Consider the following 22630-nt stretch of genomic DNA (forward strand, 5'->3'; position numbering starts at 1 on the left):
GTCGTTCTATAACCTACCACTCCTTTAAACAGGGGCGATAACGAGTTGCGTCGAGCGATTATTCGCCACCAAAATAAGAAAGCAAGAACCCAGTGTTGTACGCGCATGGCACTTTCTCCAACAACATATTTTTGTTAAAAGCTTCACGGAGTTTCCTATACAGCGTCCTAAACAGTACGTGATTTCATTTTTCATAGAAAACAACAGGTGAGTGTCATCCATCTTTAGCTAGGAGTCGCTTGTCGTCGTAAATTAGCCTTACTTTTGCACAACGTAACGCTAACGTTTCGAGTGCCATTCATTCTGTGCCTCGCTAGCATGCTAATGGCGAAGCAAAATGAGTATACGCATATCATATATGTCTATATTTATATTTACATGTATTAGTGTGATGGGAGTGACGTTAGATTATATTCTCACGTCTTGGACATAATTGGATTGTTTAAACAAATGTATCTCGGTCCAAATGGCCCCAGTGCAAGCAGCATTAGCTGCAAACTTGATGTTTTTTTCTTTTCCCTCCTGGGGTGAATGGGTACAAGGAGTACCTTATGTGGTGCACGTAAATATCTCCACGTTTTTACCACCTCCCTTAGCTCTCATTTTACCTGCACGGTCACACACGATTGGTGAGCAGTAGATAAAAGTTTAGCCTCTTTAAAGAAAGTACAATGGAATTCAATAATACTCGGACGCGAAATCGAATGTGGTGTCGTGTCGTGTTGTGGTTTAGTTTCATTCGAATTCGTTCGCAGAGCCCGGTAACGACACAAGCGTCTCATTTTCTCCGTCAGGTCCTCTGTAAGATGGAGGCTGATCTGTACGACGAATTCGGCAACTACATCGGTCCCGAGCTGGACTCCGACGATGACGACGAGAACGACTTGGACGCGGAGGACCGAGACGGCGATGAGGTGTCCTTCTTTCCAGCCCGTCTAACGTCGTCGTTTAAGCGGCGTGGTCACGCGGCGTCGTCCCCTTCTCGTTCAGGGGGGAGAGGACGACGAGGACGAGCCGGCCGACGCCGACGAGGACGCGCCCGGTATGGAAGTGGTCCTGCACGAGGACAAGAAGTACTATCCCACGGCCGAGGAGGTGTACGGGCCGGAAGTGGAGACCATCGTCCAGGAGGAGGACACGCAGCCGCTTACAGGTTGGATGGATTTTGGAGTTTGGGATTAAAGAAGGGACCTAGCATCATTTAACCTCCTTTTTGTGCTCCCTTCAAGAGCCCATCATCAAACCGGTGCGACACAGGCAGTTCACCCTGATGGAACAAGAGTTGCCGAGCACCGTTTACGAAATGGAGTGAGTGACCGCCGACGGACGGTTTGACGGCGAAGGAGTCAAAAAGCGCCGGGCCGTAACTTTCCTCCCCCCGACAGATTCCTGGCCGACTTGATGGACAGCACGGAGCTCATTCGCAACGTCACCCTGTGCGGTCACCTCCACCACGGCAAGGTGAATCTCCCCGCCTTCCATCTTCCTCCGCCGCCCGCCACGTCGTAATGTCGTCCTGGCGAATTGCTTTTCAGACGTGCTTCGTGGACTGTTTGATCGAGCAGACGCACCCAGAAATCAGGAAAAGAGACGACCTCGACGTGAGCGCGCCGTCGGCCCTCTTGGCCCACAGCCAAGGTGGAATTTGCCTCCTCTGATTTAACTTGATTCTCTCCTTTTCAGCTCCGATATACCGACATCCTCTTTACGGAGCAGGAGGTCAGTGTGGCGCGACGGAATAAAAGCCTTGCAAATGAGATCAAGACGACACGTGGAATTGTTTTCCCGCCAACGCTATAACAAATTGGACGTGTCGTCTTTGACAGAGAGGAGTAGGCATCAAGAGCACACCCGTCACGCTGGTTTTGCCCGACTCCAGAGGCAAATCCTACCTGTTAAACATCATGGACACGCCAGGTAACCCGGGTGGTTGGCCACGGCCACGCCCACACGGGAAAGTGAGCCCGTTCCGTCTCCCCCGGCAGGCCACGTCAACTTCTCGGACGAGGTCACGTCCAGCATCCGCATCTCGGACGGCGTGGTCCTCTTCATCGACGCGGCGGAGGGAGTAGGTGTCGGCGGCGGCGGCGCTGGAGCACGTCGATCGCCGATGCGAGTCAACGCGCGCTCGTCCGTCCGCAGGTGATGCTGAACACGGAGCGGCTGATCAAGCACGCGGTCCAGGAGCGCATGGCCATCACCATCTGCATCAACAAGGTGGACCGACTGATCGTGGAGCTCAAGCTGCCGCCCACCGACGCTTATTACAAACTCCGCCACATCGTGGACGAGGTCAACGGTCTGCTCAAGTACGTCCCGAGGCCGGCCCCGAGCCCGAGCGCCGGTCCGTCGCCGGCGTTCACCGGTCGGCGCTTCTCTCCCCGCCCAGCACCTACTCCACGGACGAGAACCTGGTGGTGTCTCCGCTCCTGGGCAACGTGTGCTTCGCCAGCTCCCAGTACAGCATTTGTTTCACCCTGGGCTCCTTTGCCAAGATCTACGCGGACACCTACGGTGCGCGCAACAGCCACAACCACCGCCGTCGCCCGAGTGCCTCCTTTCTCACCGGCGTCATTCTTTTTTTTCTTGTTTAGGTGACATCAATTACATGGAATTCTCCAAGAGATTGTGGGGCGACATCTACTTTAACCCCAAAACGTGAGTTGATTTCTTTTTTTATTAAAATCAGGCAGGTTTTCTCCAATGGTTTGTTTGGTCCAGGCGAAAGTTCACCAAGAAAGCTCCCACCAGCAACTCCCAGCGCAGTTTTGTGGAGTTTGTCCTCGAGCCCCTCTACAAAATTCTTTCCCAGGTTTGTGCCACGCCCAACCCGCCCAGGACCTCTAGTCCATCCATGCAAATTGACAGCGCCTTTCTTTTTGTTTAGGTGGTTGGGGACGTGGACACGTCCCTCCCCAGGGTTCTGGACGAACTGGGGGTCCACCTGAGCAAAGAAGAACTCAAACTTAACATCAGGCCGCTGCTGAGGCTGGTGTGCAATCGCTTTTTTGGAGAGTTCACTGGTATCTATCTCACCTGATTTTCCACTTTCGAATCCTTCAAATAAGCAGTTGTAGTATGTATATGTATGGTCCACATTAGAAAAGGTGGCTTCAACACCCGCCCGCCCGCCTGCCGACAGTGGCACTCGGTGATAGAGCAACGCAGAATGGAAGCCTTTTTTGTCCGCAAAATGACGGCCCACTCGCATTGCTATAACGCCGAAAATACGTCGTGACATTTCAGCCATCTCGCCTAACCCTAACCCAATTTCTTTTCTGGCCCTCCGCAGGCTTGGTGGACATGTGCGTGCAGCACATCCCGTCGCCACAAGATGGCGGCCGCAACAAGATAGAGCACACCTACACGGGCGGTCTGGACTCTGACCTGGGGGAAGCCATGGCCGAGTGCGACCCCGAAGTGAGTTTTCACCCTCCTTGTTATTTTGGAACTCGGTCACTTGTGACCGATCCAAGCGGCTGGTTTTCTTCAGGGTCCTCTGATGTGCCACACCACCAAGATGTACAGCACCGAGGACGGCGTTCAGTTCCACGCCTTCGGCCGCGTGCTGAGCGGAACCATCCAGGCCGGCCAACCGGTCAAGGTCTTGGGGGAGAACTACACTTTGGAGGACGAGGAGGATTCCCAAGTCTGCACCGTCGGCCGCCTCTGGATCTCCGTCGCCAGGTGGGTTGGGACTCGGCCGTTGAGCCGTCGCTACTTTGTTTCCGGCCCGTTGATCGTCATCCTCCGCTTGGCTTTTGGCAGGTACCAAATAGAAGTCAATCGAGTCCCCGCCGGTAACTGGGTCCTGATCGAAGGCTGCGACCAGCCCATCGTCAAAACGGCCACCATCACGGAGCCCCGGGGGAACGAAGAGGTCCGGACTCCCTCCGACGGCCAAATCCGGCGGCCGGCGGCGCTTGACCCGTTTCTCTCGCCTTCTCCAGGCTCAGATCTTCAGACCCTTGAAGTTCAACACGGCGTCGGTCATCAAAATCGCCGTGGAGCCCGTCAACCCGTCGGAGCTGCCCAAGATGTTGGACGGACTACGCAAGGTCAACAAGAGTTACCCCTCCCTCACCACCAAGGTGCGCCAACGCCGCCGCCGCCGTCGTCGTCGTCGCCGGTGCCGGCAAAGTCGCGGCTCGCCCGACGCCTGCCTTCGTCCGTAGGTGGAGGAGTCTGGCGAGCACGTCATTTTGGGCACCGGGGAGCTCTACCTGGACTGCGTCATGCACGACCTCCGCAAGATGTACTCCGAGATCGACATCAAGGTCGCGCCGTTTCCCTTTTCGGCCGACGACCCCCGGTCCCGGTCCTTGCGCTCAGCTATCCTATCCCGTTTGCGCGTAGGTGGCCGATCCGGTCGTGACCTTCTGCGAGACGGTGGTGGAGACGTCGTCTTTAAAGTGTTTCGCCGAGACGCCCAATAAAAAGTGAGTATCGGGGGAACTCCCGCTTGATCAAATGACCGCATCGGCTCAAATTTAGCCATTGTTGGAAACCGGGACAAACGCGGCGGCGACGACGGCGAGGGTTACGCCATAGTTAAAGAGGAGGGCTGCCCCCTTTCTCTCCCTCGCCGTCGGCAGGAACAAGATCACCATGATCGCCGAGCCCTTGGAGAAGGGGCTGGCCGAGGACATCGAGAACGAGGTGGTGCAGATCACTTGGAATAGGTATGACGTCGCCCGTCGCACGCATGCACGCACGCACGCCCATCGCACGCCCACTCATCCCCCTCATCGGACGTCTGCGTCTAACGGCTCCCCAGGCGTGGCCATATTTCTCCCGCGGCCTCGTTTAGCCGCTGACAAATGTGCGGGCGCGAAGGATCGAGTGGCCGTTTGCGCCTTTAATTAAATGCTGCCATGGGAAAATGCACTGCGTTCACACGCGAGGACACCATTTATTTATTTCTTTTTTAATTTGCCCTCACAGCCGAATGATTTTTCATTCCCTGGAGTGTGTTTTGCTGGAATGAAATTGAATTCAATGATTTGTTTTATGGGACGTTTCTCTTGCGGAATATTTGGACAGAGAATAAACAAGCTTGCCCCGGGTTAAAAAAAAGAAAAGAAAGCGGAGACGTTGAAAAGAGCCTCGTGGCCGCATTGATCGGCTCGAGCTCACTTAAGCTAATTGAAAAGGCTGTGAAAGGCCGCAAGAGACTTCCCGCACGTCCGGGTGGCTACGTCGGTGCAGAGCCACACTTTGCACCCCATTAGACGGAAGTTCTTCTTCCATTAACCCTTGTGCTCGCTTTTCTCCATCCAGCCATCTCCTTTATGTTAGGTTACAGTTGACACCTCTGTGAAAAGGGACGCCCGCCTCCCTCCCTTCCTCTTTCTCCTTTCTCCTCCAGGAAGAAGCTAGGCGAGTTTTTCCAGACCAAGTACGACTGGGATCTGCTGGCCGCCAGGTCCATCTGGGCCTTCGGACCCGACACCACCGGGCCCAACATCCTGGTGGACGACACGCTGCCTTCGGAGGTCTGAATTTCAAAAGAAAAGGGGAAAGGAAATGGGTCTTGGTTTTTTGATTGATTTCTTTTTTGGAACGCCGTGTCGATCAGGTGGACAAGGCGCTGCTGGGCTCGGTCAAAGACAGCATCGTTCAGGGATTCCAGTGGGGCACGAGGGAGGGCCCGCTGTGTGACGAGCGTAAGCCCAATCGCCATCATTGTCATCCTCAAACCAAACCAATTCCATTACATTGTTATTTCAAGCGCTCTTCTTTGTCTATCTTCTGGGCTCCCTCCCTCCCTCCCTCTGCCAGCCATCCGGAACGTGAAATTCAAGATCCTGGACGCGGTCATCGCTCAGGAGCCGCTTCACCGCGGCGGCGGCCAGGTCATCCCCACCGCCAGGCGAGTGGTCTACTCTGCCTTCCTCATGGTGAGCTTGCCCGTCGTCGTTTTTTGCCCGCTTCCGGTTTTGGCCGCGTACTCATCGAGTTTTGTTTTCAGGCCACTCCCAGGTTGATGGAACCGTACTACTTTGTGGAGGTCCAGGCTCCGGCCGATTGCGTGTCCGCCGTCTACACGGTCCTCGCCCGGAGAAGGTCCGTCTGTCGCTTGGGAGCGGTCCTGGGGACCGGCACTAACCCTGACCCCCGACTGTTTTTTTGGCTGCAGGGGCCACGTGACGCAAGACGCGCCCATCCCGGGCTCTCCCCTCTACACCATCAAGGCCTTCATCCCGGCCATCGATTCCTTCGGCTTCGAAACCGACTTGCGCACGCACACCCAGGGACAGGCTTTCGCGCTGTCCGTCTTTCACCACTGGCAGGTAGGCCCCTCGCCCCTCACCCGTCACGCCGGTTTGGCCTGGCAACGTGCCTAGGCTTTCCAAAATGAGTGGACGGCGCGAACGGGCTCGCGCGGCTCGGCTGCCGTCGATGTGATGGACGTGTTCTTGACTCGGTGGCGGCGGATGAGAAAAAGGCGTCCACTCAGCGGTACCATCCATCGCCCTTGATGGATTGTCTCTCGGAGTTAATTCTCCAAGTGGACACTTGAATGCGTCACTTGTACATCTTATCTCGCCGGAGAGTGCTTGAGATTGAAATAGCAGAGCCGTGGACTCCGGTTTGGCTCGCAAATCGGACAGGCGGGTTTGGGTCCTACTCCAAACAAAAAGACATGTATCGCTTGACAAACCTGGGATTGGGCTCGAAACCCCCGACTTTGCCCAACTAGGCGTCGCTTCTACCATCGTCGGTGACTCGACGATGGCTGAATGTGTAAGAAATGTTTGACCGGCGAATGCGTGCCCTTCTCTAGATCGTTCCTGGCGACCCGCTGGACAAGAGCATCGTGATCAGGCCCCTGGAGCCTCAACCCGCCCCGCACCTGGCTCGAGAGTTCATGATCAAAACCCGGCGGCGCAAGGTGAGGAATTTGTTTTTTTTCTTCTCTCGTCTCGTCTTTTCCCGGGCGCTCCCTGCGGTGACGTCCCGTCTGTTTTGGCCGGCAGGGTTTAAGCGAGGACGTGAGTATCAGCAAGTTCTTCGACGATCCTATGTTGCTGGAGCTGGCCAAGCAGGACGTGGTGCTAAATTATCCCATGTGAGCCCGAGTACCATGGGGCTAACGCTTCAAATTAGAAGAGGGGGGGGGGGGGGGGGGGGGGAGTCCATGTACATCATGGTAAATATGCATCGTGGTTCTCGTTTTATTCTTTCTTTTATAAATCTCCTTTTGTACAAAATTGTTGTTGTAGAACTCATTAAAAAGGAATCTTTGTACTTGAAGTAAGTCATCTCATTGATCATTTTGGAAGGCGACCGGGTGCCTTTAGGAACACAGCAAATGTCCTCTTATGATCAGATGATCTGGCCACAGAAGAAATCCTTTCCACTGGTTTTCCTGAGAAAGCAGAGTCACCACGCCCCCCCCCCCCCCACCAATACCAAGGCGCCGTGTTTCCGGCTCGCCTCTTATTCAATGATGCGATTTCTCAAGCGTCAAGCGTCGTGTCTGCGTCTCAAGGGCCAGGCGGAAATAGACAAGATTTCACATGACACCACCCGGTCTGTTGGGCCTCCCTCTCGCACGACGACGGCGGCGGCAGCGGTGGCGGTTCTCGCCGGTCTGAGCGCTCAAGGGCCCCCAAGCGCCACTGCTAAATATAGAATACGCAGAAGAAAGAAGGGCACGGTCCGACGGACGGACCCCTCACGGTCCCTTTTCTCTCGGGACTTCTTTGTTTTTATTGGCTGTCGTCGATGAGCCGGATATCCTGGGAAAAAAATTGAGCCTTTTTACAGTCGACAACAAGCTTCCTTCCCATTGCAGTCCCCCTTAAAAGCTCGAGCTGGGGCTCATGAGTGTTTCTGGCCCATTTTTGTTGAGGGGCCAGGCGAGCGCCACAAAATTGAACCTGGCCTCGCAAATAGCAACGTTCCCGCTTGGGTCCAATCCAAGACCTTTGGGGCAAGTCTTGTCCCAGTAAGTAAAGCCAAGACGTGGCCACGTGACAGACGGCGTGACTCCCCAGGCCCGCGGCGCCTTCCCGTCCTGAATCACGTCTGCGGTGGTGGGTGGGTGGTTTCTTTGGTCGGTGTGTGCTCATCACGGGCTGAAACAGAAGCAGGCAGCGAGTCGGTGGGGTTCCACAAAGTCCCCCGCGCCTCAGCCCCAAGAAAGCCATGAAAATGGTCTCAGAGATGAAAACTATTCTCCAAATGAGCCAACCGAACCCCGCCTTTGACATTAGCCCTTTTGACGTCCATTTTGAGCCCGTCGCCATCCATGGCAGCCGGTCCGAAAACTCGAGGCCGCTCCTCGAATGGAGCGACGCCTGACATGTGCTTGGGCCAATGAAAGCATTGGTCCTTAATTGAGATTTGCCTCTCCCTTTTACTTGGCCGCGGGCGGCACTGATCCATAACATCCGTTTATTAGCCGGCTGATTTATTTGCCGGCGTCTGCGCTCTCAACAGATGCTGACCCGACGGACGGCATGCACAGCGTGCTCGGTCACGGTTGTGCACGCGCCTCGCTCGCGAGAACGAGAACGAGATTCCCCCCCTCCGGCCGGCTGTCATTCAAAGGGTGGGGGTGGGGGTTCGAGGCAGAGCGCGAGAGAGAGATGGGGAGAGGGGGGGGAGAGAGAAGGCGAGAGAGAGAGAGAGAGAGAGAGAGAGAGAGAGAGATGGGGAGAGGGAGAGAGTCACGGGTTCGGCTGCCGTCCGTCGCCGTCGTACGGCTGCTGCGACATCCACGCGGAACATTTTCCACAAAGATCGGAACCGATGAGCGAGCGGCGGTCCGCCCCCCTCCACGCGATCTGAGCGTTGGTCTCCGGCGATCAACAGTCGGAGGGAGGGAAGGAGGGAGGTAAGGAGGGAAGCTAGGAAGGAAGGAGGGAGGGAAGGCAGGCAGGCAGGCAGCCAGGTAGCCAGGCTCGAAGGAAGGAAGCAAGGAAGGAAGGACGCCGAGCCACGCTCGGGAAACCATGTGATCGACGAGCGGTGAGCGCCGCCACCGCCGCCGCCTCCCCAGAAAAGCTCCGGACGAGAGCGTCGACATGAGCCCGAGTGGGTCGCCGTCATCCGCCGTCGCCGTCACGGCCACTGCCACGGACACCACCGACAGCACCACCACCAACGACAACGCCAACGCCACCGAACGGGCCCGCCAGGATCGCGGCGCCGCTTTTACGCAGCCGACCACCTAGTGACCGAGCGAGAACCTCGTGCAAACAAAGGCAAGCCGCCGGCGGCGAAGAGCGGAGGAGAGAACATGAAGGGGTGAACATCGGCGACTCCCCACGGACGACGCAGCGAGCAAAGTCTGCAAGTTTGGAGCGAACCTTCTTGAATCCCCAAAGCATCTTCACAGGCTCGCGGCGCGGTAAGCCATCTCTCTCTCTCTCTCTCTCTCTCTCTCTCTCTCTCTCTCTCTCTCTCTCTCTCTTTTACTATAAGCCTTTTCAAACGGATACTCAGTCGTGTGATCGATCCCATCGAGCAAAGACCGGAACCGGAAAAAAGGCTAAGCATTTTCATTTCACCTAACATTAACCCACGCGCGCGAATGACTTAATTGGCACCTCTTAATTGGAGCCGCGCCACTCATTTCATCCCACGTGTATACATACGTTGGACTTGAATATGACGGCGCTGTTTTGCGCCCGTCGCTCTCCGATGTATTCGGATACGAAATATTCTCCGCGCTCACCGTAAGTGGGCAAAGGGCGACGAATCGCCGTTATTTTGCCGCTCTTGTTCAAAGAGCCAACGTGGCTTGTTTGCCGTTGAAAGCGTGGCAGGAAGGAGGGCATCGCCAGGCTACTTTGGGCTACTGGTTCTCCGGATCTGCTGTCATCAGCCAGCCAGTCCCAGTTCCCACCAATGCCCGGGCATTTTTGACACGCTTTCCTCCCGCTGTGTAAACGATTCTCTTCTCTGTCTGTTGAGGGCATCATTTTCACCATGGTTTTCCCACGGGTTCTTTTAATACGGCCGGGACAAAAAGGGAACGTGTCCTCTTCTTTAAGCGTAGCGTGAATTTCCCACTGGTTAAACCCAAGATGACAGTTTTCATTTTTTTGGTCCCAAATCTTTATTTGTGCTCCCCTTAACCCCGAACCCCGTTGGACTAGCTCGATTGTTTTGCTGCCGCAAGCTAGCCAACTCCAGTCCTCCGGGGTAGCTGCATCCAAGAGCCTTTTCCCAGGCTCCTTTCGCCAACACACCTGAATCCAATCGTGCGGCTCGTGACCATTGTTGATCATTGGATTCGGCTACGCTAGACAAAGGAGGCGCTGATCCGATGGCGCTAGACATTGCGGATGACGGACGGGCCGCTTAAACAAAGGCCTTAACGTTAATGTCAAACGTTTCCCAGAATTCCCGGGCCGAACCTACGGTTTCGCCGGCTCACTTAGTTGCGACGCGGCGCCGACTCGGTCCGTTTGAGGCCCGGGACGAGGCGCCTTCGTGCGGGGACGTAGCGGGCGGCGGGCACCTTCCCGCTGGGAATGTCAGTCCAAAGTAGGCGTCTCACGCATACACGGCGTACGCGTCGACGTCGCTCAGCACGCGATACGTCCGACGCCCCGCCGCTGTTTGTCGCCTAGATGCGGGGTGACGGGTCTCACGTCGCTCATTCCCCTCGGGCGTGCGAGGGGGCGTAACCGCAACGTGACGGACGGACGGACGGAGCCGGCCAACGAGGTCTCCCGTTCAGGGTCGGGCGGGGATGACAATGAACTTTATTTGCTCCGCAGTCAGCGCTTCACGTCGTTCTGGATGTCGCGGGCCGGCGAGATGAGGAGACTCGACTGCTGACGAGTAACGACCGAATTTGAGCGCCTCCGCTTTTGACAAGTGAAGGTTTAACGTCGCCGTCGGCAGACGGGCGGGTGGGCGTTGACCTCGGGGTAGCGTGCGCGACCCAAGGCTCGCCGGGAAATGAAGCTAGCATACGTACGGCCTTTAAAAAAAGGAAATTTATCTACACTGCTGCAAAAAAACAAACAAAACAAACCTTTGCCTTCTGTGAGAATAATTTCAGCACAGCGTTCATTAAAATAAACGAAGCCACGTCGACAAATAAGCGTCTCGTTGAAAGCGCAAGTTCAGCAAAAGCCGGCGGATAACTCATCGCCATGCAAAGCACGATTGGTCGTTTCCTGACCATTTCGTCATCCCGTCCCCGAGTGGCCCGTATTTTCCCGCCGGCTACGGCCGCAAACGTGACGCTGCTTTCCCGAAGGGTGTCCGGGGAACGTTTAACGTTTGCCTCAACACGGACCGAGTATATCGGAGGGAATCGCCGGCCGCGGCTGTTTCCCCAACAGTCGTTAAAGGGACCGGTCACATTTTTACACCGTATTTAATGTCCTCGTAACGCCGTTTGCGGGCCTTCCGACACATTGGATTGTGCCATGAAATCTGCCAGCTGAAAATATATGTTAACATTCAATTATTCCGTGCTTTTCCGATAAAAATCGGTTTGGTGTGGGGAATTCATTTCCTATCTGGACTGTAAGCGCTACATAAAAAGGCCTTTAAATTCTGTTGTTGTTGTTATTTTTAATTCCAATTTTGAATGGCTTCATTTGTTTGGAAGACTAAGTGGTATTTCTGAGCTGGCCGTTCCCTCCGTGAGGCCATTTCAATTCCCAAATCCGCTTCCTCTCTCTTCATTCCCATGGAAAGCGGCTGCCTTGTAAAAGGCCCGCGGCCGCCGGCGCCACGCGCCAGCTTCCTTCCGCCCGATGCCTCCGTGCTCGCGCCCGCGCGCACGCTTCCGCCTGACGGCTCCGCACGCTCGTCGCCGTCCCCCTCGCTCACCGTCAGCGTCCCGCTTCAGAGGCCGCCCGTCGTGCGACCGCCGCCGTCTTGTCGGCGCGCGCCTCGTCGCCCAGCGCCGCGGAGGGAGCCAGCCCCTTTTCGGGCTGTTTTTGCCCCTTGCACGGCCATCACCGCGCCGTCGCTACCAAGTCGGCGCGTGCAGAAAAGCGTGCACAATGCGCTGCCGTACGCTGCGGTGGTCTTTGGTGCGGGGGGAGGCCATTTTTGGGCCGCATTTGCAGCTGGCACGACGGGCCGTGACTCAGCGCCAGCGGACGCACGCGCACATTATTCCCGTTTGGTCACCTCGGCGTCAGCCCTCTCCTCCCGCTCCCTCCCTCCCGAAGGTCACGGCCTCTCTTCCGGGTCGCGGGGGCCGCCGTCCGTGTTTTTGGACGGACCGGGCGCGGGTGGCGCGGCCGTACTGGCCGGCGGCGCTCGACGCGTCTCGCTAATTCTACGCAATGGAGCGTCTCCAAAGGGGATCGCGCCCGTAAAAATAGCGGGAAGGCCACCCAGCCACCCACCCACCCGCGCGCGCGCACGCACGCCGTGGTTATTTTTGTCCCTTTCTATATACAAAACAGGCCGCGAGGCTGACGTGTTTTTTTTTTCTTCGCCGGCGCCCCGGCCGATTCCACATCCGACCACTGGTGTAAAAGGCTCTTCAAACAAATCGGCGAGGCTACTTTGGGCAAAATCCGCCGGGTCGGCGGCGGCCATTCCATTGAATCCAATGCTTTTGTGGTCATTATACGAGCACAATGAGATTGGTTCATTTGGTCGGACGAGCGCAGAAAGAAGAGGCGTGCTTGGCCGGAAGTCAAAATCCAAACAATTTGGCTTTGCCAATCTTGCGTGTCAGCGTCCTCGGCCTCCTTTTGTCCTTTTGTCCCGCGCTCACGGCTTAAGAAAGTGACGTTTGTCCGAGACGAGGCGAGGCGAGTGGTCGCGGACGGACGGACGGACGGACAAAAGGGCCGGCCGGTGGGGACGCTGCGGCCTCCTACGAAAGTTTACGTGTGAAACAAAGCAAAAGCAAAAGAGAAGAAAAGGGAGCACTTGACATATGCGTGCCCAAGGCCTGACTGGAAATAGCTCCTTCGTGCATATGGCGGCGGTGGAGCAGTGGCGCGGTGCCCGCCGGTGCCCCCCAATGCCTGCCCGCCCGCCCGCCCGCTTTCCGCACCCTTATTTCTCTGTCTTCTTCTGCATTGTGCCTTTTCATCTTGTCGATCTCATTTCATCCGGCACTCTTTTCACCGTTTACTTTGTTTCAAATGAGATGTCTTGTAAGTTGTCCCATTCCACCTCCTCTTTTTATTTGCTGTCCGTTTGTCATACTCCAAATTGGGGCGCCCCACACTCGGGGGGGGGGGGGGGGCCCGCTCGCTCGGGGCTCTGGGCCGGGGCCGCCGGCTTCCCGCTCTCTCAATGGCCAACTTGCCTTTCCCTTCCACGTTGGCCATCTGCCGACTTGGGCAGCGACCGGCAATCCATTGTTAATCGTTGTTGCCCCGCCCCACTTTTCCGGGCCCTTTCATGGGCGACTCCCGGGTGGAAAAAGTTCCATCCTTTCCATCTCCACAAAGTCTATAAGAGTGGTCTTTTTGTTTCCGAGCCCAACGGAGACACGCTCGCTCGTTGGCTCGTTGGCTCGTTGGCTCGCCCTGCTCTTGATGCACTACTTGCGTTTTTGAATGCTCTCTTTTCGACGGCAAAAGTCGAGCGAGAATGGAAAGCGCCGTTGTCGTCACCCGCCAAGATGCTCTAATGTAGGACAAAATGAAAAAGACGCCGTGGAGCCCCACGTTACGTCCCGTTATCGCCGATACCTATGCTAGCTATCGGACAAAATGCGGGTGGGGCGGCAGGCTTTCAAACCTTCCCAATTGGATGACGTGGCCATTTTCAATGGTGAAAAGGAGTGATGAATTGAGTGGACCAGTCAGCGTCTCGTGGACGGACGGGGCCCATCCACGCGTGCCTGCCGGCGTCTCAATTCAAGATTTCTGGAAAATCGAGGGAGCTTTCGGATGACAAGAGGCGCTCTCATTGGTCGCCCAGCGTCGGCGTGGTGTCAATTACGGCGGGCGGGCCTCGCCGCTTACGTCCCTTCAATTATTCACGTCCTCCGGGAGCCGCGGCCCATCAACCATTCATGGGGGCGCCGACCAGACTTTATCTCCGCTTTTGCCACGTTGCCCGATTGCGCGGCTCCTCCGAGATGGAGGAAAGGCGGCAAGCGCCGGCCTTCCTTCCAGATGGCAAGCGCCGGCCTTCCTTTCGCCCTTCCTTCCATATTGCATAAGTCAAGTGGAGCCGGTGACTTTGGACTGGCGACGAAGCACGTCCTCTCCTGGACGTCCTCCTGGCATCTGGAAATCAGCCGCCGTTGGCGCAAGAGCGGGCCGAGCGTGAAGAGCGGCTCGGCCCGGGGGCGGCGGCCTCCTTTCGCCATCTTGGCCTCGCTTTCAAAGTCGGTCGTCAGGTGCCGAGACGCGCCGACGAGGTGGCCGCGAATGGGCCGCCGGCCGCGTCCCGCCCTCGGGGCATTTCCATTCCGCCGCGCGGCCTCCGGTCCCTCCACCTTGTCCGTGGTGAACGGACGGACGGACGCAGCCGAATCCGCCCTCTGGCGCGGAAGTCTCTACCTTATTTGCCACGGGCGCCATTTCATCCTCATTTCATCCCGCCTAATGAAAGCGGGGAAAAGGCCCGAGGCCAAAGAGTACGGAGGGAGGAAAAATCCTTATCAAAGTCTTCCCCGATAAGCCAAATCCAAACGCATAAGCGTCTTAGCGCACCGCCTTTTGAGACGCTATGGATATCCATATTGAAAATCACGAACGACGGCGATGCCCGACGTCATTGAGCTCGCTGACGACCGGAGCGTCTTGGCGGGTGGCTTTTGGGGTTAGCTTGAGCTGATGGCTCCCTCCATTTCGTCCCGCCTGGCGGAGGCCTTCGACGTGCGCGTGAGACCGTCCGCCGAGCCGTCCGTCTCTCGTCGCGGCTCCGAACCGACGGCCGAACCGAACCGGTCAGTAGGCGGAGAGACGGCAGCTGCGCGCAACTGCCCCCCCCCCCCCCTTCCCTCCCTCTCCCTATCGTCTCACGCTTTGCTTTAATGACGGCAAGAGCCACGCCATTTCAATCTTTCGCTTCAATACCCAGGATGCAAATGCAGCTGCATAATTGGGTTAGTCAAGTCCGGAGGGGGTCTCGCCCGGGGGAAAGGCCCACCACCCCCAGGCCCCGTAGCTTTTGGCCCCGGCTAACCCGTCGGTCGGCGCTAGCGTGAGTACCTCTGCGCCCTACGTGCATCTTTTTCCTGATCACTAGCAGACCGTGCAAAAATACAACAGCGTGTGCGCGCGCTACAGTCCAAGAAACGGCACACTCCAATTGAAAAGGAAATTCCATAAGATTTGTCAAGGTCAAATCACAGGCCATTTGCATCCGGCTTCACGCGCGCATCTAATGAAAGCCAATAATCAACACATGCTGCCAATGGCTCCAAAAACGCCTCCCAAATCCAAAGTGGCGGGCGGATGGCGGGCAGCTTATCTCCCGGAGAGCGAGCGGCGCAATTAAACTCCCTTTGACTCCCCCCCCTCCCCACTATTATCGGCAATCCCGTTCACGCTGTTTGCCGCCATTAAAAGTTCCGCAAACGCGATGCCATCAAACGACTCGGCTCACAAACACGGTTTGTGCGCTGCGCTGGAAGAAAAAAAAGCACAAGCGCCTCCAAAAGGCTGATTTGGGGCCCTCATCAACCTTACAATTATTTCTTTCTGATTGGTTGAACTTTTCCCACTTTTTGGGGGTAAATGACTAAAAGCCACGGACTCGACCCCCCCAAAAAGCGCCCTCGCCGCAGCTCTCTGACTAAAACGGGACAGACGGACGCAAAAATTGCAGCAAATTTCCACCGGATTTGGGCTGCTTTTTCACGTCGTCGCTAATCCTCATCTCGTGCCGAGTCAACGAGGCGAACGCGGCCTCCGTGCGATGTGCATGCTATTATTAGCACGCTAACGGAAGGGGGGTGGGGGTGTCCGGCGCGCGCGTCCAGGTGCGCCTGCCGTATCGGGAGGCCTCGGGCGTCCGTCCGTCCCGCTGCAGAAGACGGGGCCCGCTTCTCTCCAGATTGGGAATCATTTGAAGAAAAGAGGCATAAACGCACGCCTTCCGCCCTCCCCAAATGTCATGAAATACGAAAAGTATGGACGAGGAACATCTTTTATTTTTCTTTCAAAACGGCTCAACGAGGAAAAAAATCGGGAACAAATTGTTATTGTAAACACGGCCGGTACTTTGTGTGTACGGGGACGTATAGAAAACGAGCGTCGAACGCTAGCCACACCGCTTTAAAGGGATTTTTCGTTGGGCCGGCGCGACTTATACTCGGGTGCGGCTCGTGATCCGAAAAATACGCCAGCTCCAAATAAGAGGCCGTTTTTGAAGTTTGGCGGTTCTTCTGCGAGAAAACTTTTGTTGAACTGTGAGCTTGCGAGTGAGGGAGGGAGGGCGGGCGGGAGGCATGGAGAGAGGTTTTGTGAGAAATAGGATTTGGGCTACAAATGTATATTTTCTTCCGCAGTCTGGACGGAAGTGAACTCTGCTGCAACAGCGACCGAAAAAAAAAACCAACCAAAAATTCCCTCAGGAAATTTGAAATGTTCCAAAAGATGACTTTCGATTAGGAAGCCTTTGATCGCCGGCCGCAAACGAGCTAACTCCTCGCCCGCTAAAGCAGATTGAGTCACATCAAAAGGAAGCCAGGCGGGCGGCTTATGAGCACGGAGACGCGTGGCGGCGGCGGCGGCGGCGGCTGAGGCCCGGCCCGACGCTCTCCGCCGTCGCCATTTGCTCCGGCCTTGGACTTTGAGTGACACCAGATGAAGTTAAAGAGGATCGGCCGCAGCGGGAAGGCGTCGAGACGGAGCCCGCCGCTAATTTCAGCCACGGGCGCCGGCCAGTGGATTTAGGGGGGGTCGGACGGACGCCTCTTATTGTTGGCGACGTGCGTTGCGCGGATGGTCAAGAGGGGGATCGGGGATTTGCGCTGGTGGCTTGACACCATGCATTGAAGTCCAAATATTTCTCCGTGGCTTTGCAGGAGCTAAGCGCTAATCGGCGTCAAATGGATGTACGTCTCCTTTTTTTTTTTTTCAAGTTTTAACGGGATGCCACTTCAAACCAAATGGGTGGAATGAAGCTCCTTCTTCTTTTCTTTTGCTCACCGGCCCAACACACTCCATGAATAAGATTCACCCGCCACACGTGGAATTTCCACATGGGCGCAAGACGGAGCCAGGGAGTATCTGCCTTTGCTTGAAAAGGACTTTGCATGTGGTGTCCGAGGCGCAGATGCCGCCCCCGCCGCATTGGCCGCCGCCGCCCCCCCCCCCCCCCCCCCCGTGACATATGGAGGCACCATGCCTCAGGACCGCTTTAATGAGGCAACTTTTGACTGACTTTACTTACCGGCAAAACGTGCTCCCACCTTCCTTTCGGTCGAAGCGACGACGACGGCGGCGGCGGCTTTTGTCAAAGGGAGCATTTTTGATGACGTCTCGCTGCTGACAATGCAGGTCATAAGGTCATCGACCCAGGTTAGGCCCAATCGTCCATTGCCGCTACTTTGTCAATTTGAATCCTCTTCAGTCTGGCCAATACAAAGACACCTTTCTTCTGATTCTTTTTCTGATAGGATTAGTATTATTGTTGTTGCGGTGGGTTAAGCTCATTTACTAACTGATGCCCCATTCAAGCCAAAGTGATCTCAAGTGGACTTGCGACTCTTGGATAAATCCAACAGTATCAAACTTGGACGGACAAGTGAAATATTCTCGTTTGGCCAAATGAGCGAGCCATAATAGTGCAAGAAGATTGTAGTATTTGGACACAATCATCATCCACAGGCGTCATCATTTCAAGCGTTACCGTGGTGGCGTGTGCTAAGAACGACCAAAATATTCACTCCTGTAAAGAAAGAATTGGCTTGAAATATGCAGGTGTCCCCAGTGAAGCGGATGTTAAGTGTCTACGTACCGCAGGCGCAAACAAACAAACAAACAAATGAAAGGCGGGGGTGGGGGAGGGGGGGCTTAGTCTAACGAGAACAAATTGTTGTTGCTAATAGCTTATTAAACATGGTTTTGTCATGCGTGCACGCACGACTCGCTCAAGTTGAAGCAGAGCATAATGAAGCCGTTGGCCTCAAATGCTCTCATTAGAGCTTTTTCAAAAGCATTTGCACTGCGTTGATTATCCACGTTGCCCCTCAGTCTATTCCTAATAAGAGTCTGCATGAAGTTATGTCTACGTATATGTCCATGCATCTGCATTTAATGGTGCCTCCTAGACAAATGAAATATTTCTCTAGACAAGTAGTTGGAAGTCTTTGGCTCAAACGCTGTCTCAACGAAAGCTTTTTCTTTGATTTGGCAAATCTCTCGGTGAAAATGCCACCTGTATGTTCATATACATTTGTCTTATTTGACTTGTTTGACTGCAGATAAAAGCAGCACCCAATCCTCCGTTCCTGTAGGTGGCAGTAATGTGCTTTTAGTGAGAGATTAAGTCCTCAGCGGATTGGTTGACAACGAATGTATTTGATAACTAAAATATTTCATGGGCCAGCATTTTGTCATTGCTCAAAGGTCCATATTTCATCTGAGAGATGTATTCCAAATTGGGATATTCCCAAATGGATGAGAAATTGATGGTTCCAGAGGGCGTTACCAGTTGGGACCACCCTACCCACCTTGACTCTTCGGGCCATCCCTCACGTGGGACCGCCTCTGGTCGCGTGGCGTCGTGTCGCTGACTCACGCCGCCGCTGACTAGACACGGCGCCCGCCCGAGTCAACGGGCGCTGCCTGCCTGCCCCCGGGTCCCCCGGACGCAAATAGGATGTGAAAGCGACATGCCAGGTTAGATGAAGTGTTTGGAAGCGCGGGAAAGCGTGAGGGATGCCCCGCCTCCTTTGGTCAGGATGCGCTAGCACGTCTTCCGCTGCCCACTCCACCTTTTGGATCATTTTTCAGATGTTTGTCTTTAACTAACGAGCACAGCACGAGTACTTCCTACTTACTTTGCGTAAAGCATTCCTGACGTCTGGCTCCCGGCGCCCGTGTCCTTATACGGTCACGCTGCCGGGATGCGCACGCTAGCGCCGCCAGTATTTGGGAGAAAAATTCCACCACCCACCACCCCCATCACCATCTGCCCTGCAAGGAAGGGAGGACAGAAGACAGACACGGGGTGGGGGCTTGACTTTTTCAGAAAAAGTTGCAAATATCACATCTCTGGCTTGGGAACGATAGAGTTTTACCTAAACGTTGGGTGGGGGGGTCGGGGGGGGGGGGTGGGGGGGGGGGGGTTACTATTTTCTGTCTATGCCTGCGTGCGTCTGACTTGACTTGGGAGTTTTTAGCAGTACAAAGTGTCATTTGGCTGTTACTCGCCAGCGCCCATTTGACATGCGAGTTTTCAACAACAACAAAAAGTCCGACTCACAGTACTCACAGGTCGTTAGTTGAGTAGCAACCAGTGAATCCTTCTGGATGATCCCTTTTCTTTGGATAACATAAAAACATCCTTTTTTTTTTTAGGTCAAATGGAAAGGATGATGTTGATTGTTCACCTCTTATTGCTCAAAGGAGCAATAGGATATTTGTCCAAGTACAGCATTGGAATTGGCCAGCCGTCCTATCTGCCATCCTACCTGCCCAGAAGTGGCTTACCTACCTACCTACCTACCTACCTACCTACCTACTTACCTAGCTGCCTGCCCAGAAGTCTTGCGGCGTGGTGGCTAAGCTCCCAAGTGGCAGGCCGGCTCCGCTAAGCGGACTCCGCCGACCCTTTTGAAATCTCGTCCGCCGCTCGCTATTCAGGACGGGATTTTCCCGCTGACGGTGAAGCAAGTGAAGTCCCGCGTCGTCATATTTTGCCTCGGGGAAATCTTCCCGCGTGTCAGTGATTTTTGACGCGGCCACCTGCTGATCCGGCCGCTTTGCGATGGGAGCGTGGACGTGGGCCGCTCTTTTTAGACGTGTTCCGCACAAGGGATCGGCGCGCCGTGGTGAGATTTACCTCGCAAGCTAATGCGACCCTGAAAACTGCACCTCGTACAGAAGACGGCTCACTAAGAGGATTTATTTCTGTCTGCGCGTGTGTTTGGGGATAGCAATTCCCTATTTGGATTATTTGCCGGCCTTCCCGCTGCTTGCGCGGCGTTCCTTTGAATAGCGACAGCTCCTTTCCGGCAGCCTTTAAATCCCTCGGGCGGCGGTGACGGCGGGCGGCCCCCCCGCCGAGAGCAACACATCCGTGTAATATTGCGTTTTTGCCGCCGTTAACAACTCAATTACAACGTGGCCTTGGAAGTGCCTAAAGCAGAAGAGTTCAATTCATCGTACGGTCTTTTTTCTCTCCATTGGAGAGTCTTTCCACCGCCAGCCGAGCGCTCTTAGCGAAGCAGCCGGCTTGACGCCAGCATCGTGCCAGAAAACGCCACGGATTCTAGTAGCGGTCGTGGTAAAGGCCGGGCGGGGTTGCGGGTTTTGGCGCTGGGGAGATTCCGGCGGTCATCGTCCTCCCCGGCTCCCGCTTTCCCGAGCCTTTGTCGGCTGTGGTCCGGCCACTCGGCGACCTGTCGTACTTTGTCCTTCCCCCGGCGAGCGCGGTCAATGGTGGCGTAACGGCGGCGGCCCTTCCCAACTTGTCCTTTTTCTCCCCCCCTCCTTCCAGAGCCTGTGAGCCGGCGAGAGAGGGACGCTGTCTGCCCCGCTGTCCAGCGACACCATGAGCTGGAGCTTCCTCACGCGGCTGCTGGAGGAGATCCACAACCACTCCACCTTCGTGGGGAAGCTGTGGCTCACCGTGCTCATCGTCTTCCGCATCGTCCTGACGGCCGTCGGCGGCGAGTCCATCTACTACGACGAGCAGAGCAAGTTCGTGTGCAACTCGGGCCAGCCGGGCTGCGAGAACGTCTGCTACGACGCCTTCGCCCCGCTCTCGCACGTGCGTTTCTGGGTCTTCCAGATCATCCTGGTGGCCATGCCCTCCCTGGTCTACATGGGCTACGCCGTCAACAAGATCGCGCGACTGGACGAGGGCGGCGCCGGCCCCAGCGTGGCCCCGCCCGCCTCGGGCTACACGCACAGGAAGCCCCGGAAGATCTGCTTCGGCGCGCGGCAGCACCGGGGCGGCGAGGAGGCCGAGGACGAGCGCGAGGACGACCCCATGATTTACGAGGTCCCGGAGATGGAGCCGCCCAAGAGGCCCCGCGACCCGCTGCAGCCGGCGCCCCGCCCCAAGGTCCGCCACGACGGGCGCGCCCGCATCCGCGACGAGGGCCTGATGCGGGTCTACGTGCTGCAGCTGGTGACGCGCACGCTGCTGGAGGCCGGCTTCCTGGCCGGCCAGTACCTGCTCTACGGCTTCCGCGTCACGCCCATTTTCGTGTGCTCGGGCGAGCCCTGCCCGCACAGCGTGGACTGCTTCGTGTCGCGCCCCACCGAGAAGACCATCTTCCTGCGCATCATGTACGCCGTCACTGTCCTCTGCCTGACGCTGGACGTGTGGGAGATGCTCCACTTGGGCGTGGGCTCCGTCTGCGACATCCTGCGCCGACGCCGCCAGCGCCGCCGCCGCCCGCCCCAGGACGACGAGTATCGGCTGGGCCTGCTGGGCGCCGACCCGGGGGTCGGGGGCCCGGCGCCGGGCGGCGGCGGCGGCTTGCCCGAGGCGGGCTCGGAGGACGGCGCCGGCGGGCCGGCCGACTACGCCGCCTACCCCTTCTCCTGGAACGCGCCCTCTGCACCCCCCGGCTACAACATCGTGGTGAAGCCGGAGCAGATGCCCTACACGGACCTGAGCAACGCCAAGATGGCGTGCAAGCAGAACCGGGCCAACATCGCGCAGGAGGAGCAGCGTCAGCAGCAGCAGCAGCAGCGGCAGCAGTTCGGCAGCAACGAGGACAACTTCCCCGGCGGGGGCGAGGCCCGCCTGGCCCTGGACAAGGACGCCATTCAGCAGGCCCAGGAGCAGCTGGAGGCCGCCATTCAGGCCTACAGCCAGCAGCACCGTACCCAGGAGGAGCGGCTGGGAGACGGGCGAGAGGACGAACCCCGGAGCAACGTGACGCCGGCTCGGCCCCCCAAAGAACGCAAGCACAGACTCAAGCCGGGCAAAGGCGGCGGTGGCGGCGGCGGCGGGGGCAGCGGCGGCAGCAGCAGCGGCAGCAGCAGCAAGTCCGGGGAGGGAAAGCCCTCCGTCTGGATTTAGCTCACCACCACGGGCTCGATGCCGGCCGTGCCTTAAGACGGCCGCTTGGAGCGTTTTGCGTGCTGTCGCCCCCGATGTCACTTTTCCGTGGCGTCCCCCTCCGTGCCAAAACCACGAGCGTTTGGGGAAATGGCTCTCCGCTCCAACAAAAGGATTAGGGCTGCGGACGCCGGACGTTGGTATTTTTGGGGGGGCCTCTTCCGCCCCAAAAAAGTGAAGTGTAAAAGCCGGGCCCAAAAAGTCAACTTTAGCCCCTAAAAATCCGGCGCCCGACTTTGGGCCAGGATATTGGCGTGCGGCATTGAGGTGCGACCTACCTGACCCCAAACCCACATACATGGGTCAACCTTTCATTGGATTAGTCATCATTTTTGAATCCATAATACACTATCATCAAATGCATTGACAATGTTTCCGAACACGGTGATGTGCTTGGGCTCCTCGTGGGCAGTCCGATGGGATGCCGTCATCCCGGAGCGCCGATCCTTGTTACCTTTAACCGAAGCTGTGATCT

The 22630-nt window shown here is 56.5% G+C and overlaps 2 protein-coding genes across 3 annotated transcripts; both read left to right on the forward strand.

Moving 5' to 3' along the window:
• The first annotated feature begins 49 nt into the window (after window positions 1–49).
• Window positions 50–7123, forward strand: eftud2 (elongation factor Tu GTP binding domain containing 2). 2 transcript variants are annotated; one of them, XM_077619567.1, is made up of 28 exons: window positions 50–174; window positions 795–914; window positions 991–1153; window positions 1230–1308; window positions 1386–1461; window positions 1536–1601; window positions 1684–1719; window positions 1827–1917; window positions 1986–2068; window positions 2143–2309; window positions 2390–2514; window positions 2595–2658; window positions 2722–2812; window positions 2888–3023; window positions 3293–3420; window positions 3494–3687; window positions 3769–3880; window positions 3951–4091; window positions 4176–4277; window positions 4357–4439; window positions 4596–4682; window positions 5369–5495; window positions 5579–5666; window positions 5782–5900; window positions 5972–6066; window positions 6140–6293; window positions 6788–6895; window positions 6981–7123. In XM_077619567.1, exons 2-28 carry the CDS (start codon window positions 807–809, stop codon window positions 7074–7076), a joined length of 2919 nt encoding a protein of 972 aa, XP_077475693.1. In that variant the 5' UTR covers window positions 50–174; window positions 795–806; the 3' UTR covers window positions 7077–7123. The 2 variants fall into 2 exon arrangements, with proteins under 2 accessions (XP_077475693.1, XP_077475692.1); XM_077619566.1 differs by having other exon boundaries at window positions 59–207.
• A 2091-nt stretch (window positions 7124–9214) lies between these two features.
• On the forward strand, window positions 9215–22261 carry gjc1 (gap junction protein gamma 1). The gene is made up of 2 exons (XM_077619021.1): window positions 9215–9361; window positions 20578–22261. The coding sequence occupies exon 2, from the start codon at window positions 20632–20634 to the stop codon at window positions 22114–22116; it is 1485 nt and encodes a 494-aa protein (XP_077475147.1). The 5' UTR covers window positions 9215–9361; window positions 20578–20631; the 3' UTR covers window positions 22117–22261.
• Window positions 22262–22630: the final 369 nt, after the last annotated feature.

This window comes from Stigmatopora argus, chromosome 14, assembly GCF_051989625.1.
Source record: "Stigmatopora argus isolate UIUO_Sarg chromosome 14, RoL_Sarg_1.0, whole genome shotgun sequence".
Lineage (NCBI taxonomy): Eukaryota > Metazoa > Chordata > Actinopteri > Syngnathiformes > Syngnathidae > Stigmatopora > Stigmatopora argus.

Coding starts and splice junctions, on each gene's coding strand:
- eftud2 (XM_077619567.1), top strand. CDS start 807: ATGGAGGCTGATCTGTACGACGAATTCGGCAACTACATCGGTCCCGAG. Junction 3,688..3,768: donor CTCTGGATCTCCGTCGCCAG/GTGGGTTGGGAC, acceptor GGCTTTTGGCAG/GTACCAAATAGAAGTCAATC. Junction 5,901..5,971: donor TCTACTCTGCCTTCCTCATG/GTGAGCTTGCCC, acceptor TTTTGTTTTCAG/GCCACTCCCAGGTTGATGGA.
- gjc1 (XM_077619021.1), top strand. CDS start 20,632: ATGAGCTGGAGCTTCCTCACGCGGCTGCTGGAGGAGATCCACAACCAC.